Source organism: Mus musculus, chromosome 11 (assembly GCF_000001635.26).
Source record: "Mus musculus strain C57BL/6J chromosome 11, GRCm38.p6 C57BL/6J".
NCBI lineage: Eukaryota > Metazoa > Chordata > Mammalia > Rodentia > Muridae > Mus > Mus musculus.
In genome coordinates, this window is record NC_000077.6 from 118,158,369 (window position 1) to 118,172,546 (window position 14,178).

General features: G+C 51.1%; 1 protein-coding gene across 9 annotated transcripts in view; it reads right to left on the minus strand.

Annotated features, from left to right (window-relative positions):
* Window positions 1–5,801: 5,801 nt before the first annotated feature.
* Cyth1 (cytohesin 1) overlaps window positions 5,802–14,178 on the minus strand; it is an 84,447-nt gene continuing 76,070 nt past the window's right edge. For all 9 annotated transcript variants that reach the window (XR_003949350.1, XR_001779921.2, NR_166155.1 and 6 more), the window contains 3 exons: window positions 12,458–12,529; window positions 10,648–10,802; window positions 5,802–7,726 (listed from right to left, as the gene is read on the minus strand). Coding sequence is in view for 6 of the 9 variants with exons in the window: in NM_001112699.2 (NP_001106169.1) it covers window positions 7,648–7,726; window positions 10,648–10,802; window positions 12,458–12,529 (306 nt within the window). In the remaining 3 variants the exon portion in view is untranslated. The remainder of the gene's footprint in view (window positions 7,727–10,647; window positions 10,803–12,457; window positions 12,530–14,178) is intronic.

Below are 14,178 nucleotides of genomic sequence, written 5' to 3' on the forward strand. Positions count from 1 at the left end.
TACCCCACCTCCTGAAAGTCAAGCCTGTACCAATTATTCTCTTGTGGTTGGAGGAGAAAGGATGCCTGTGCCTTGTCTGGGCTCCAATTGCAAGCTCTCAAACAACCTCCTCTCATCCTAAGTCAAGAAAGAATTTGTGTGAGGCTGGAGAGATGGCTCAGTGGTTCTGAGCACTGGCTCTCTTCCAGAGGATCCAGGGTCAACCCCCAGCACCCATATGATGGCTCACAATCATCTGTAACTCCACTTCTAAGGGATCTGATACTATCTTCTGGTCTCCATGGACACCAGGCATATATTTGGTACCTAGACACAGAACCATATACATAAGATAACAAAAAATAATTTTTAAGAAAGAGAGAAAGGGTTTGTGGAGGTCTGAGAACATTCTAGGTCTCTAATCTTAGGTCAATTTTATCTGCATGGTAATATTCACATGTGCATCATACATAACTTTTTTTTCAAACAAAGTCCTGGGGCTGGAGAGATGGCCCAGCAGTTCAGAGCACGGGCTGCTCTTGCGGAGTTATTCAATTGCCAGCACCCATGTAGCAGCTCACAACTGTCTGTAGCTCCAGCATCAGAGGATCTAACACCCTCTTCTGGTCTCCATGGACACCAGGCACACGTGGTATACACATCTACACATGCAAAACACTCAGACGTATAACATAAACATAATTTTTAAAAAAACCCCTCCTTTATTGGAAAGATACTTCCTTCCTGGACTTGGTCAGCCAGACCAATTTTTTCACAATTTTCCTTGCTTAGATAATTATGCAGTGTGCCTCATCTAACAGAGGAAAAGCACTCACTGTCCTCTGTGGACCTGTACCGACTTATAAGCATGCAGAATTTATTGAGTCAATGGTTCCACAAGGAGCCAATGGCAGGAACCTAAAACACCGACTCCTTTACAGCCCAACGCTCAGTGTCTGAGATGCAGCTTCTAACTGCCCTGGCCAGCGGCTTCCTGGGATTGGGGAAACCTCGGATCCTTTGCCTACCATCTCTCAGCAGCTCTTCAGAGGTCACTCTGTCAGGATCTGACATCAGGTTATCTTCTGACTGCTTGGGAAATACCTGGCTTCTAATTTCCCACAGTTCACTCATTAAAATGCACAGGCAGGTGTCTCAGTGGGACTTCTCCTAAGCATCCATTCGACATTCCCACTGTGGCACTACAATATGGACCACTCAGGTCGGACATGGGAGCGCAAGCTATAATTTCAGCACTTACAGGGTTGGAGAAGGAAGACAGCCGTGTGTCTGAGGCTAACCTGGGCTACAGTGAATCCCAGGCAACAGTTTCTGGGCTAAAGAGTGAGAGCCTGCCACAAACAAAAACCTACAAATAAAAGTAAATGAATGACTTGGGCACCCCTGCAGCACCCTGGCCCCAGGTGCTCACCTGAATGGAGCCCAGGCTCGGCCCCAGCTGCTCACTGACGGCAGAATGCTGCGTGCTTACACTCCTGTCCTCTGACAGAGTCCATGGGGGCATGTGTGTCTGAGACTCCGCTGAGGTCTGCCGGGGGGTGGGGTGGGGGGTGGATTTATATCACAGTTTGGTATGACCACAGCTAAGCCATGCCCAGGTGTTATTATGTTATTAGAAGTCCCAGGGATTTGGCTAGTCATGCTAATCCTGTCCACGCTGGGCTGCTTTGGCCCTTGGTGAAATGAACCCATTCCTGGAGAGGTTGGCCTTGCCCTTGGTCAGGCCCTTCTTGTACATACATGGGTGATATGACCTTGGAAAGAGCTATGTGCTGCAGGTCTCTGCGGGTCTTCACCTTAGTACTTCCTGCCGTCTCTTCCCTCTGATACCCTCCCATGGGGCATCCACCTGGCAGCCCACACCATCCTTCTCCCTCTTGCCCTCTCCCCACAAGGCTGTCTGCTTACAGCTTTGGGCTAGCAGTCTGTCAACACCCTTACCTCCATCTCTATCACCCGTGTTCTTACTCACCTGGATGGGAAACCCTGGTGGCACTGTGTTCTTACTCCGCCGGGGTGTGACTGTGTCTAGTTATTAAGGCTGTTGCCTCCGTCCTTTAACTTACTACCCCTGACCAGCTAGGCCACAGGTATATCCCAGCCTCAGGCTCTCTAGCAATGGGCTTCCTTCTGGTTTGATAACTCAGAGATGATTCTCTTCTGACTCCTTAAAGTGAGATTCTTAATTAGCAAAAAGCCTATAGACGGGACCGGAGGCTGAGTATAGTGGCACAGGCTTATTGTCCCGGCATTTGGGAGTTAGGAGGCAGAAGGACTGTTCTGCTCAGGTCTGAGGTCAGCCTGGTTTACATGGAAGGGCGACACAGTAAGACTGTCTTAAAGGACAAAACCAAAACTAAAATCAGAACCAAACACACAAAAACAAAACAAAGCCAAACAAGCTGAGCTTTGGTATGAGCAGACAGACAGACAGACAGACAGACACACACACACACACACACACATGGATGCACAGAACTATAGAATAAGCAATGACATATCTGTGACTTGTCCTGTTAGTCCTGCCAAGTTCCCACACACATACTTGAGAGGTCTGTGCCACATTCTGATGTGATGAGGCAACTTGGCATGGAGACGGGGCCAGTGAGCCTCTGCTCCTGTACTCCCAATACCCACTCCTGCTCCAGCCTGAGACAGGTCTCAGCCTTAGACTCAGGCTAAGAGGGATGGCACTTGGCCCTGGGTTGCTAAGCATCGGATACTGGGAAGATCAACTTTGTTTCTCCAGGACTGGGATTCCTTCTCTAACAAGAAGACCAGAACCACAGGTGGGACCTGAGCTGGGCCCAAGCCTGGCCCTCCCTGGGCATCCTCTCACTCTGCCTAGTTTCAGAGAAGAGCAGACTTTTCGCATTTACCTTCCACTGGGCCCAGAGAGCTTGCATTGCTGAGTACAGCTGTCGTGTTCAGGGTCACATTCACAGTGCTGTGGAGAGAGGCTCAGAACTGACAAACAAGCCATGCGGGGTTTGGGGGTGGGGGAGTACACAGCCCAAGGTCAGCTGGCTGGGGCCTAGGAAGGGGTCCGGAGACAGGGCACTATCCTGGCCAGCAGTGATGAGGTCACTTCCTGTGACCAGCACAGCACAGGGGGTAGTGAGATAGCCTGTGCCACCTAGCTTCCCAAAGCATTGTTTCTGCTTAGGACACTGTGCATCGCAGCCTATGGGTAACACGAAAAAGAAACGTAGCTATTTGCTCTCTGTCCATAATCTACTCCTCCAGGATGCTCTCTGACAGGCACCAGTGCTCAATGTAATAAATACTCAGGAAGAGGGGAGCATACTTGCCTGTCACAGCTGCCCTAAACTCTACAGTCTTGTGGTCCCCGCCCTGCCCCCAGCCCAGTGGCAGTGCTATCCTGAGGTTGCTCTATTTCTGCTACAGGGGAGCCTCAGGTGGAACAGCAGTAAACAAGCTTTCAGATTCAGTTCATGGACATAGTAGGCCCCAGGCAGTGTTTGTTGAATGAATGCATGAGTGAATGAAGAAGTGGGTTAGGAGTGGCAAGAGCAACCCTAATGCAACCACTCTAAGAAGGTAAGAGCTCTGGGACAGAGCATGTTTGACCAACTGCAGCACAAGATGCTGTGACTCGGCTCAGGCCAAGGACCAAGGCTCAGAACAGGGCTTGAGTCCACCTAACGGAGCAGAGAGGGTTAAATGTGAGCAGCAGAAGGCAAGAACCCAGGGCTCAGGGGTTCTGTATGTCATCCTGACTTCATGCTTATGAACGAGATACAGCCATGTAAACAGCAAGAGCCAAGTGGAACACATCGGCGGATTCGGTTTGATCAAATATGCACAAAAATTTAAGCCACGGGGAGGTAAGTAAATGTCGTGAAATGTCAAGGAACAAGATGCAGAGGCCTGGATTAAAGGAGACAAGAACAGTGTCTCTGCTGGGGCTGATCCTGCCCATGCCTGCATCCTGTCTGGCAGGACACGGGTTCTGACGCTGAGTGCACACCACCTTTGATCTTCACGCTGTCAGCTCTGATGGAAGTCACAGCTCAGTGGTCTGTCTCTGTGAGCTCTCCCCGGATGTGAGCTGAATGCCTGGGACCTAAAGGGATGCTGCTCACTGGCTCAGAGCCTCAGTGCTGCTCATTGGCTCAGAGCCTCAGAGGTTTCATCCGCGGTTCCTGGATCTGATGATCCTGATACGGTGAGGCGGAGCATCACGGCAGCAGGACCATGTGGAGGAGGCCGCTCACCTCATGGCACACAGGAGGCAGAGAGAGGACAAGACAGTCTCAGGAACTAGGTCCTCTGTGGCCTACTTCCTCAAGGACTCACCTCTCAAAGACTCTAGAACCTTTCAAAATAGCCTTCCAAGCCCCAGTACCTCCATGAGCTCCCCAGGAATGCTTTATAAGCAAACCTCAGAGCCAGGTTAGGAAACACTAGAGAAAAGGCAGGCAGGGCAAAGCCTACTTCTCACCCAACGTTGGGACATTAAACACTGTTCACTGAGCCTGCCTCTACAACCAGCAGCAGGTGACCCTGTTTCAGCCTGAGTCTTAGAGGGATAAGAGCTGAATTCACAGCAGCATCTCATACTTCTAAACATTAACTGCCATGTGGTAGGGAGCAAACTTCCTAAGTTCAAGTTGTGGACATCCTTCCTCCTTCCTTGACAAGGTCTCCCTGTGTAGCCCTGGCTGTCCTGGAACTCAGAGACATCAGCCTGCCTCTGCCTCCCTAGCACTGGGATTAAAGGTATACACCACTACTCCTCGCTGGATCATCTCACTATTAAATTTTGCTCTCCAAACATGAGATTTTTGTTTAGGTCTTCTATGGTGCTTTTCAATGTTTTATAAGTATATGTATCTCTTGCACTTTGAAAACACGTAAGTACTCTATTCTTTCTGGCAATAAATAGAATTGTTTTCTTTTTTTAAAGTTTTATTTGTGTGTGTGTGTGTTATTTAGTCTACATGTGTGCCTGTGCACGTGTCTGTACAGTGACCCTAAAGGCCAGAAGAAGCTGTTGGGACATCTGGAACTGGGGTTACTGGTGGTTGTAAGCCACCATGTGGATATTGGCAACCTAAACCGGGTCCTTTGAAACTTTCAGAGTACCCAGTGATTGTAACCACTGAACCACCCACCCCCCAGCCCCTAAGTTGTCTCCTTGACCTCCTGTTCTATGTTGTTCATCAATGATGTACTAAGAACAGCTGATTCTCAGGCCTGGGTGAAGCTCAGCTGGTAGAGTGCTTATCTCGCATGCAGGAAACCTTGGGGGCAAGCCCTAGCACACTGCATAAACTGGGCATGGTACATACCTGTAATCCCAGCACTCGAGGGAGGCAGAGGCAGACCAAATGTTCAGGGCCATCTTCAGCTGCACAAGGAGCTTAAGGCCAGCTTGAGAGACGTGAGATACTGTCTCCAAAAATCAGTCAATGAAAAAAGAAGGAAGCAAGAAAAGCACAGAGGCCAACTTCTGCTCCATTAACTGTGTGCCCAGCAACCTTCCGTTTCCTGGTCCTGCTCAGTTGCCTCACAAGGATATGTAGTGCCACACTGCAGGAGGCTGCTCGCGTGGACAATTTTTGCTCCTTGAGGCTGAGTTTCTTCCTCAGAAAGAGAGGTAAGGGTTAAGCCCCTCTTTCCTTGTTATGCCATCCGTGGCAGAAAATAGCCCCTACCCAACCCCTGGTTTTAATCACAGCCCCACTGAGTTTGGGGCACACCCATGCCACGGGATGCTCCAGCCCCCAGTCCCAGGCTTGACAAGAGATGACCCCACAGCAGAGCAGAACATGAAGTGATGTGGGCAGATTTGGAGTTTATTTGCTGCAGTTCCTTGGAGCTAGTTTACAAGGCAAAAACAAAACAATAATAATAATAATAATATTTTTAAAAACCCTGTCAACAAGTTTCAGTCATTTCTTTGTATTTTGACAAATATTTTTTAAACAAATACAAAATAATCTAAAAGGAGAAAAACTATGTGTGGATTATTTACACCTCTGATAAATAGACTGACACTGAGCCAGGTGCTGGCCTGCCCAGGACACACCTGTGAGAACCGGTGTGAAGGGAGGGCTCTGCACTTGCCTGACTCCCCACACAACCTGGGCAGGCATTGACTGGTTCTGCGGCAGGAGGCTCAGGTTTCCAGCCTGGACCCTTAGCAGTCACTGTCACCTTCACACTCGAGTGTCAAGCACCTGAAGCCTCTTGAGGCCGGATCCTGCTGTATCCCCAGGAGGGGCGAGTGCCGCCCCCTACACCCACCCTTCTCTGCAAAGCTATTTCCAGAGATGTTGACCTCCTTCTGAGATCAGAGAGGCTGAGCTCACACAGCCCAGCGGGGACCCATGGCTCCTCCACCTGCCTGGAGGCAGCATTCTGCCACCAAGGCCTTGGCCACGTGGAGGAGTGTGCCAAGACACCGCCTGCCACCTGCTCTGCCTAGACTGGCATGCTAGCCCTGGCCAAGGAACAGGAGCTGCCCTTGAGAGTCCCTGAGAGAACGGCAGGAGATGCTGCGTTTCATGGCTCCCTTCTCACTGAGTTAGGAGGCCAGGGTTCACTCACATGTGTGCTGTGGTATGCCATGCCATAGAGGGCAGGGGACAAAAAGGCCACCTTACCCTTGCCTGACTGCACTGCAACCTGCTGAGAAAGGCCCCTGCTCCTGGAGGCTACCACAGAGTGCACCAGAATAGTCCAGAATAGGGGCGGCTTTTGAGGCAGAAAAGGCTGAAGCCCCAAGGGGATCAGGTAAGACCTGCTCCTTCCTCTAGAACGAGGAGTGGAGCTCTTGGGGAGGAGAAAGAAAAACCAGCTATGAAACAGTCGCCACCCAGCACCATGGGTGAGCTCCTCACAGTTTTGGTTATTAGGAAAATGCAGACTTTCCACTTTAAAGAGCAGTGGGCCTGGGCACTGAGGGCCAGCAAGGGATTAACCACCTTCACTCTGTCCCCCAGGCACTGGGTGGGAGCTGCCCATACTGCCTGCCTGCTGCCCTGCTGGGGCCCTGAGGCCTCCTGTGTCTGCTAGGCCCTGCCAGCAGTCCTGCTTCTGCCCGTCTTGCCCACACAGTCATGAGGCAGCGGCCCCTGGAGTGCCCGCAGCCCCTGGGGTGCCCGCAGCCCCAGGGCCCCCCTTTTTAGGGGAAGCAGGGCACAGGAGGGCAGAGTACAGTGCTACGTTCACTTTTGCTTTAAAAAAAACAAAAATAAATCTTTATAGTGCGTGGCTTCTCTTCCTTTCCCCCTCTCTCCTTAGTACACAGAGTACATCCTTACAGGCATTCTCGGAGCAGAGGCGAAGGCCCTTGGCCAGGAACACTGAGAGGTAAAGAGCGAGCTCCCTGTGGTGCCTCAGCCCTGCTGAGCTGAGGCTGTGAACCAGCTGCTGGCAGCTGCTGGCTCTGAGAGCGACTCCAGAGCCATGAGGGCAGCCGCAGTCTCCAGCCTATCCCTCGCCGCCCACCCTTCTCCCACTTAGAAAACTGCAAAAGCTGAAGCAAGTCTCTAGGAGCGGAACGGCAGGAACTGGCAGAGAAGCCCTCTGCTCTCCTCTGCTTGGCTCCACAGCGCCCTCAGGGGAGGCAGGAGAAAGGGCCACAGCCTCATGGGCTGGCCATGCCCTGGTGCCCCCTCAGTGTCTCTTTGTGGAGGAGACCTTCTTTTTCCGTGCTGCAAGCATCTCGTAGAAAGGGTCTCTGCTGATGGCAGCCCTGGAGCACAGAGAAGGAGAGAGCAGGCATGAGGGCAGGTCAGCCGGTGCCACCCCAGGAGTCTGTGCTGCCAGCTTTCACCAGGAACACCCACCCTCACTCTGTCTACAGGACAGCTTCAGGTGACACATGGGGACATGTAACAAAGTAACTGGGGTTTCTGCCTTCTTCCCACTAACACGACTTAACACTTGAGAGTAGAACCACTGTGTGTTCCTCAGCTGTGACTGTCTTCCGCAGCCCTGAGTGCTGTACTGTAACACATGCCACAAGTCATTCCACACATGGTGTTCAAGAGGCTGCCGTGGACTGCACAGGGACTTCTGGGAGCCTACGGCTGCTGCTGGGGCCCTGCTGCCTCTCCAGCCTGGTGAGGGAGGGTGCACTTGCCTGCACTAGACAGTGGCTGTGGGTAGGGTCACAGAGCTGCCGCTTGGTCTTCTAGGGAAGCAGGACTTGGGTTTGGTTATTTCTGGTGGGCCACTGTGACCTGGAGCCTCCACAGCACATACTTTCAAGTCTTCTCTTCTTTCTCTCTTTCTCCTCCCCACTCTTTCTTTATGTGTGTGTCTGTGTGTGGGGGAGGGGCAGGGGGTGCTGTCTGAGCTGTAGTCATAGTCTTTGCCCCAGATCTGCTGAGCAACCTGAGTCTCACCACCACAAGGACTCAGTTTGCAGAGGAGCAAGGCTAGTCAGGTTATTCATTTCGGGGGTAGGTGATTCTCCCGTGGCTTTTGGGTGTGGCCAGCCCTTTCTGGTAGGGTGCTTGTCCTTGTACAGCAGTACTCATAGGGCCTAGATGAAAATATGCCGTGCCATGATTAACTCCTGTTAACATTTCTGGAACTGGAAACTACAGCTCTCTACACCTGTCGGGCAGACTCATGGCTGACAGTGAGCATCCCTGGCCTTCCGAGTGTCTGCTTGCAGCCTGAGCTCTGTGGACCCAGTGTGAAGACAGACTTCCTCAGGCCGCTGGGAACCCGAGAAGGAGCAGCTACCACGGGAAGGTGTGTCTGGGCCTCTGCGACACCCTGACATATACTTCCCACTTCTCATCTCAACCTGGAGCACAGGAGAGGCATCAATATCCATGCTGAGCACAGCATTCCATGGGTCACCATACAGGCCGGAGCCTAGCCTACCACTCCATGCTTAGCCTTGCTGTATCTCAGTTCCTCATCTATGGTATGGGGCTTGCCACCCTCTGGGCTACCCCACTGGAATGGGCATGTAGGGTTTCTTCCAGCATTCGCACATCCTCCACAGAAGCTGAGGTCTAGCATCCACAAGGACTTTAAAGAACACTCCATTTTTCTGACTATAGCAGCAAAAACTTAAATGAGACGCAAAATGTACAAAACTAGCCAAAATTCTTTGGAAAGAGCATTGAGGGAAGGAGCCTTTGCCAAAGCGCATTCTACTAACAGAAACAGTGTGTGTTCACATGGGAAACAGCAGTCTACACCGGGCAGCCTAGGGCCATGCAGAATGTGGTATCGTCCAGGGAAGCCCTGGGAGTCAGTGTCAGACAGACAGACAGCTACCACACTGAGACAACAGTTCCAACTCTCACGCTAGACCACTAGCAAGAATCAACTCCTAACAACTGACATGCAGGGCACGGGACATGCACTGTACTCTCTGTTCCCTGGTCTCAGGTCTTTCCCAGACACACAGCTAATGCTCAGATGACTGGCTGTTCTGAGCCCCCTCCTTGTATGTGATTCGTGGCAAAGAGCCAGCCTGGCCCCTATCTGTGGATTAGGATGGGTGCAATGGCTGTCACGTGGGAGAGATACCTAGCTGAAGGCAGCGTGTTTGAGCCATCAGCCTAGGCATTCTAACTTAGTCCTCAGAATAGCTCTTGTAGTTTGGAATTAAGAGAGAAGGGCAGTGTGCCGCAAGACCGCAAGACTCCACTGGTGACCTGAGTCCACACCCCACCCAGCTGCTTCCTTTCTCTAGGAATTTTGATCAGCATCTTTACAGAGTCAAGCATCAACTCTTCCCAACTGGTACACTGTCACCACATCCAGAACTTACTTACTTTCTGCCTAATCTTGACCAAAATACTACACTAAATCAGACTCTCATGTCTGAGAGCACTGAGATAGCCTGTGGCCTGATGGCGCGCCCTCCTCACTTCCTAGGTCATCGAAGCCCAGATAACAAGGAAAGCTCTCTGAGGAAAACACCTGACGGCCACAGTACCAGGACTGTGATTAGGTATACATTACTGGGAGAAATAATTGCCAAGAGGGTGGAGAAGCCAGAGTGCTCAATGGCTGTCTTCCTGGGGATAGGAGAAAGATGCCTGTCAGCCCAGGCTTCACATGAATCCTAGGGAACAAGGCTGACGAAGCTACCAATGGGCTTTGCAAAGCCTGTTTCCAGTTACATGCCACCCTGGGCAGGCCTGTCCCTGAGGTAAACCTCACCCATGGGACTGTGATTAATGGTGGACTTTAAGTGGCTCCCTTCACTCAGGCGCCTGTGTTCTCACAGCATATGGGAGGGGCTGGAGCTCTGCTTTACGGCCTTGCATCAAGGCTCTGGAACCTTTCATAACTCTCAAAACCTGTGGGCCTCAGTTTCTGTGTCTCAAACTGGAGAATGGTCTCACTGGATGAGAGGTCTAATAAAGCCCAGTGCTCGTCACACTGAGCTGCCACAGGAAGAGATGCCTCTCACAATGGGGGTGAGTGGCACTCATCCCCGCTCTGGGTCTTTGACTGTCTGGGTACCTAGGCTAGAGACAGGGCTTACTAATTTTCCAACAGGCAGGAATCCAAAGGCCTGCTGGGAAGCAAGCTGGGAACCTCCCTGCAGCCTTTCAGGGCTGGCAGGACAGGAAGTGCAGCGGAGAGGACCTCATGAGGTGAGTGGGTAAGCGGCTTGCCTGGGAGGGAGCCACCTACTTGATGCATTTGATCCAGTCTTCCTTCTCTTCCGGAGTTGGGGCTGAGATGCGGTACACAGTGTGGTTCCCTTCCACCACTCGCCCGTCCGCCTCTGTCTTACAGGCCTTAATCACCTGGTCTTTATTGTCAGGGATATAAAGCTCAAAGCAGTTCTGAGGAGAACACGAGAAAGTGGCAGTAAGATTTCAGGAAGCTGCTGATCAAAGAAAATGTTATTCATTTCCCAAAAGACTCTTTGTCTTTACTCTCGAGAGAGATGTGTCAGAGAGCACTTTCAGAGCATGCACTTTCTGAGACCACCGGACATAAGGCAGCTAGTAAAGTGCTTGCTATAGAAGGCCGAGGAGCTGAGTTTGATCCTGAATCGACAAAGCCAGGCGTAGACCGAGTGTGGTGATGCACACCTTTAATCCTGGCACTCGAGAGGCTGAGTCAGGTAGATCTCAGTTCAAGGCCATCCTGGTCTACAAACTCAGTTCTAGGACAGCCAGGGCTACATAGAGAAACCCTGACTTGAAAACCAAAACTAAACAAACAAACATATAAATAAAAATAAATATATAATAGCAAGCCAGGTGTGGCATACACATAGACTTGCAATGCCAACAATGGGAGGAGGAAGCTGTGAGCCTGCTGGGACTCTAGGGCTGGCCAGCCAGGCCAGCAGAAAAACCCAGTTCCCAGTAAGATACACTGTTGGTGTGTGTGTGTGCATGTATGTAAATGTGGGCAAACACATGCCATGACAAGTGTGGTGGTCAGAAGACAAGCAAAGTCACCCTCCATCTTATATGAGGCAGATCTCTTGATCTGGCTGTTATGTTTATCAGGCTATTCGGCCTACAAGCTTCCAGGGACTCTCTTTTTAAGGATTTGTTTTTTAAAAAGCCAAAAAAAGAAGCAAGGCATGGTGGTACATGCTTTTAATCCCAGATTCAAGGAGGCAGAGGCACGAAGATTTATGAGTTTGAAGCCAGCCTTATCTACAGAGAGAGTTCTAGGACAGCCAGGACTGCAGTCTCAAAAAACAAAATTACATACATATTCACTGTGTGTGTGTGTGTGTCTTGTATGTGTGCATGTGTGTGTGTAATGCAGTGTACTGTATGGGGATGGAATGAAGAGGACTAAGTTCCAGTGTCAGCCCTTGTCTTCTACCTTGTTTGAGATGGGCCTCCTTGCTGTTTTCCTACTGCACACTAGGTGAGCAAGCCCGTGGCTTGTGGAAGTCACAGACACACATGATCACACCCAGCTTCTCTGGGGTCTGAACTCAGGTTCTTGTGTTGCCAGCTCTTGTCTCATGTTTTCCCCACCCACCCATCTCCCCAGCCTGAGACCCTGACTCAGAAAATGAGGTGGACAGTGACAATGAAGAGTGACAATGAAGTTCACCACATGCACACATGGGCACATAGACACGATTTCTTCCTATGGAAAAAAGCAGCTTAGAATAGAACACTTCAACTATGTTTCCAGGCCCGCTGGCTGAAAGGCTGGCCTGACACCAGCTGGCTCCGCTCCTGACAGATAGGAGCATGTGCAGGGCTGCAGGTGAGCTGCTTTCAAGCCATATAGTGCATCGGAATTATAAAACTGGCACCAAGCTATGGGTGCTCACAGCTGTGAGACAGTTCCTAGATCTTGGTTCAAAGTCAGCATGTGGCACCGAAGCAGACAGACTTGCAAAGTAAGGACAATCAGAAGAGATGGTGGAGGTGGTAAAGGTGAAGGCTTTGAGTCTCAGGTTCTCCAGGTCATAATCCCAGCTGTTTCCCCACTCTGGGCACAGGAGCAAGACACTCACCGGCTTTTTGGAGTCCTCCACTTCTCGGATACTCAGGTTCTCCAGGGGGATAATCCCGCGGGGCTCTTTGTCCTGGGACAGGTGCAAGAGAAAGGCTTTACTCTCTGTGGAGGAAACACCTGTTTTCCTCCCTAGGCCCATCCTGACTCCTCCCTGAAGCTCCTAGGTTGGTTCAGGCCATGCTTGGGTTCTAACAATAGGGTCATGAGTGTGTGGTGTGGCTGGAAAATCCAAAGCTTTTTACAGATAACAAGGCCAGAGGGCTCAGCAGGTGCCATCAAAGTATGCCTGACAATGAATGACCCACGAGTCTCAAGCAGGAACACTTTGGCCCATTTTCCCTAAGAAAGGGCCTTCCCCCTCCTCCATGTCTTTGCCAGGCTTTCCTTTTCCTTTTCCTCCTCCTGGTTCTGTGCCACTAGCTTCTGGGAGCCTTTCCCAGCCTAGGCCCAGGTACTCCTGCCCGTGCCTGATGGAGGAACTGCAACTGAACTTCCCATTGCCTCCTGCCCACTGCCCATCACCCAGATGTGTGTCCTTAGGGAAACACTGTCCTTTGGACAGCGGCCCCAAGATCCATATTGGTGCTGGAGCTCAGGTCCAGACAGACAGATCTCACCCCTCCCTCCACCTCAACTGGCCCTCTCTGGGACTGTGCATCTCATCAGCCAGGGCCCTTACCATGGACAGACTTCTACCCCTACCAGCCAGCTAACCTTGGTCAAAACCTGTTGCTTCTCAAGCATACTGATTAGAGTGACACAGGCACAATATGACAATAACAAGCAATCCCACCAACCAACCAACCAACCAACCAAATCCAGTTCTATAATTGTATAAAAGAAAAACAAACAAATACGTCTTTCTGATAGTTCCCTAAACCCCGTGGGAAGTTATCCTCTTCCTGCCAAGCATTTTAGTGCTGGCCTCAGGACACCTGATCCGAGCTGCTCCTCTGCGCCTGCAGTGTGAGAGGACACCTACAGGAGACACAGCTCCTCCTGCCCATGTCTCAATAACTGAGCTAGGGAATGCTGGGCTCTCCTCAGCACCATCGGGCTCCTCAGGCTATGCCACTCAGAGCTAACTGCAGCAGGTAACCTACTTCACCTTCGCTCTCCTTCCCCCACTCAAAGCCCACCTTCTAACTGGGTGCTCTGGGTCACATCTAGTACTTACTTTTCTATCACAATAGCATTAATGTGTTTTATAATGCCAATGATATCTTTTATAGAGCATGGGATAGTGCAGTGGGAGGGGGTACCTCAGCGGGCGTACCAACCATATGATGGGTATAGTATAGAATACAGTTTATTTGGGGGCATGGGAAGGGGAGTTGAGAAAAGAATAGAGGCAGAAAATGAGAGGACTGTGAAGGAGAGAGAGAAAGAGAAGAGGAAAGAGACTGGGAGACTGGCTGGGAACACTTGGAGAGAGGGGGTGAGTGGGGTGGGGTGGGGCCTCTAAGCCTGGGGACAGATCACCCCCAAGTTTGTAGCTCTCCACTACAGCACCGCCTGAGGCTTGCTCTCCACAGCATTCTGAGGGAGGGCACAAAAGGCAGAGAACCCTGTTAAAATCCCCCATGGTCAGGAAGGTCTTACCTGTTTGAGAGCTTGGCTAGGTCTACATGTAGGGGGAAAGATTTCCCCCCTCCCCTCGCAAACTGTGACACATGGCCACATGGCCACATGGCCACATGGCCCCTGCAGTTTTCAGAG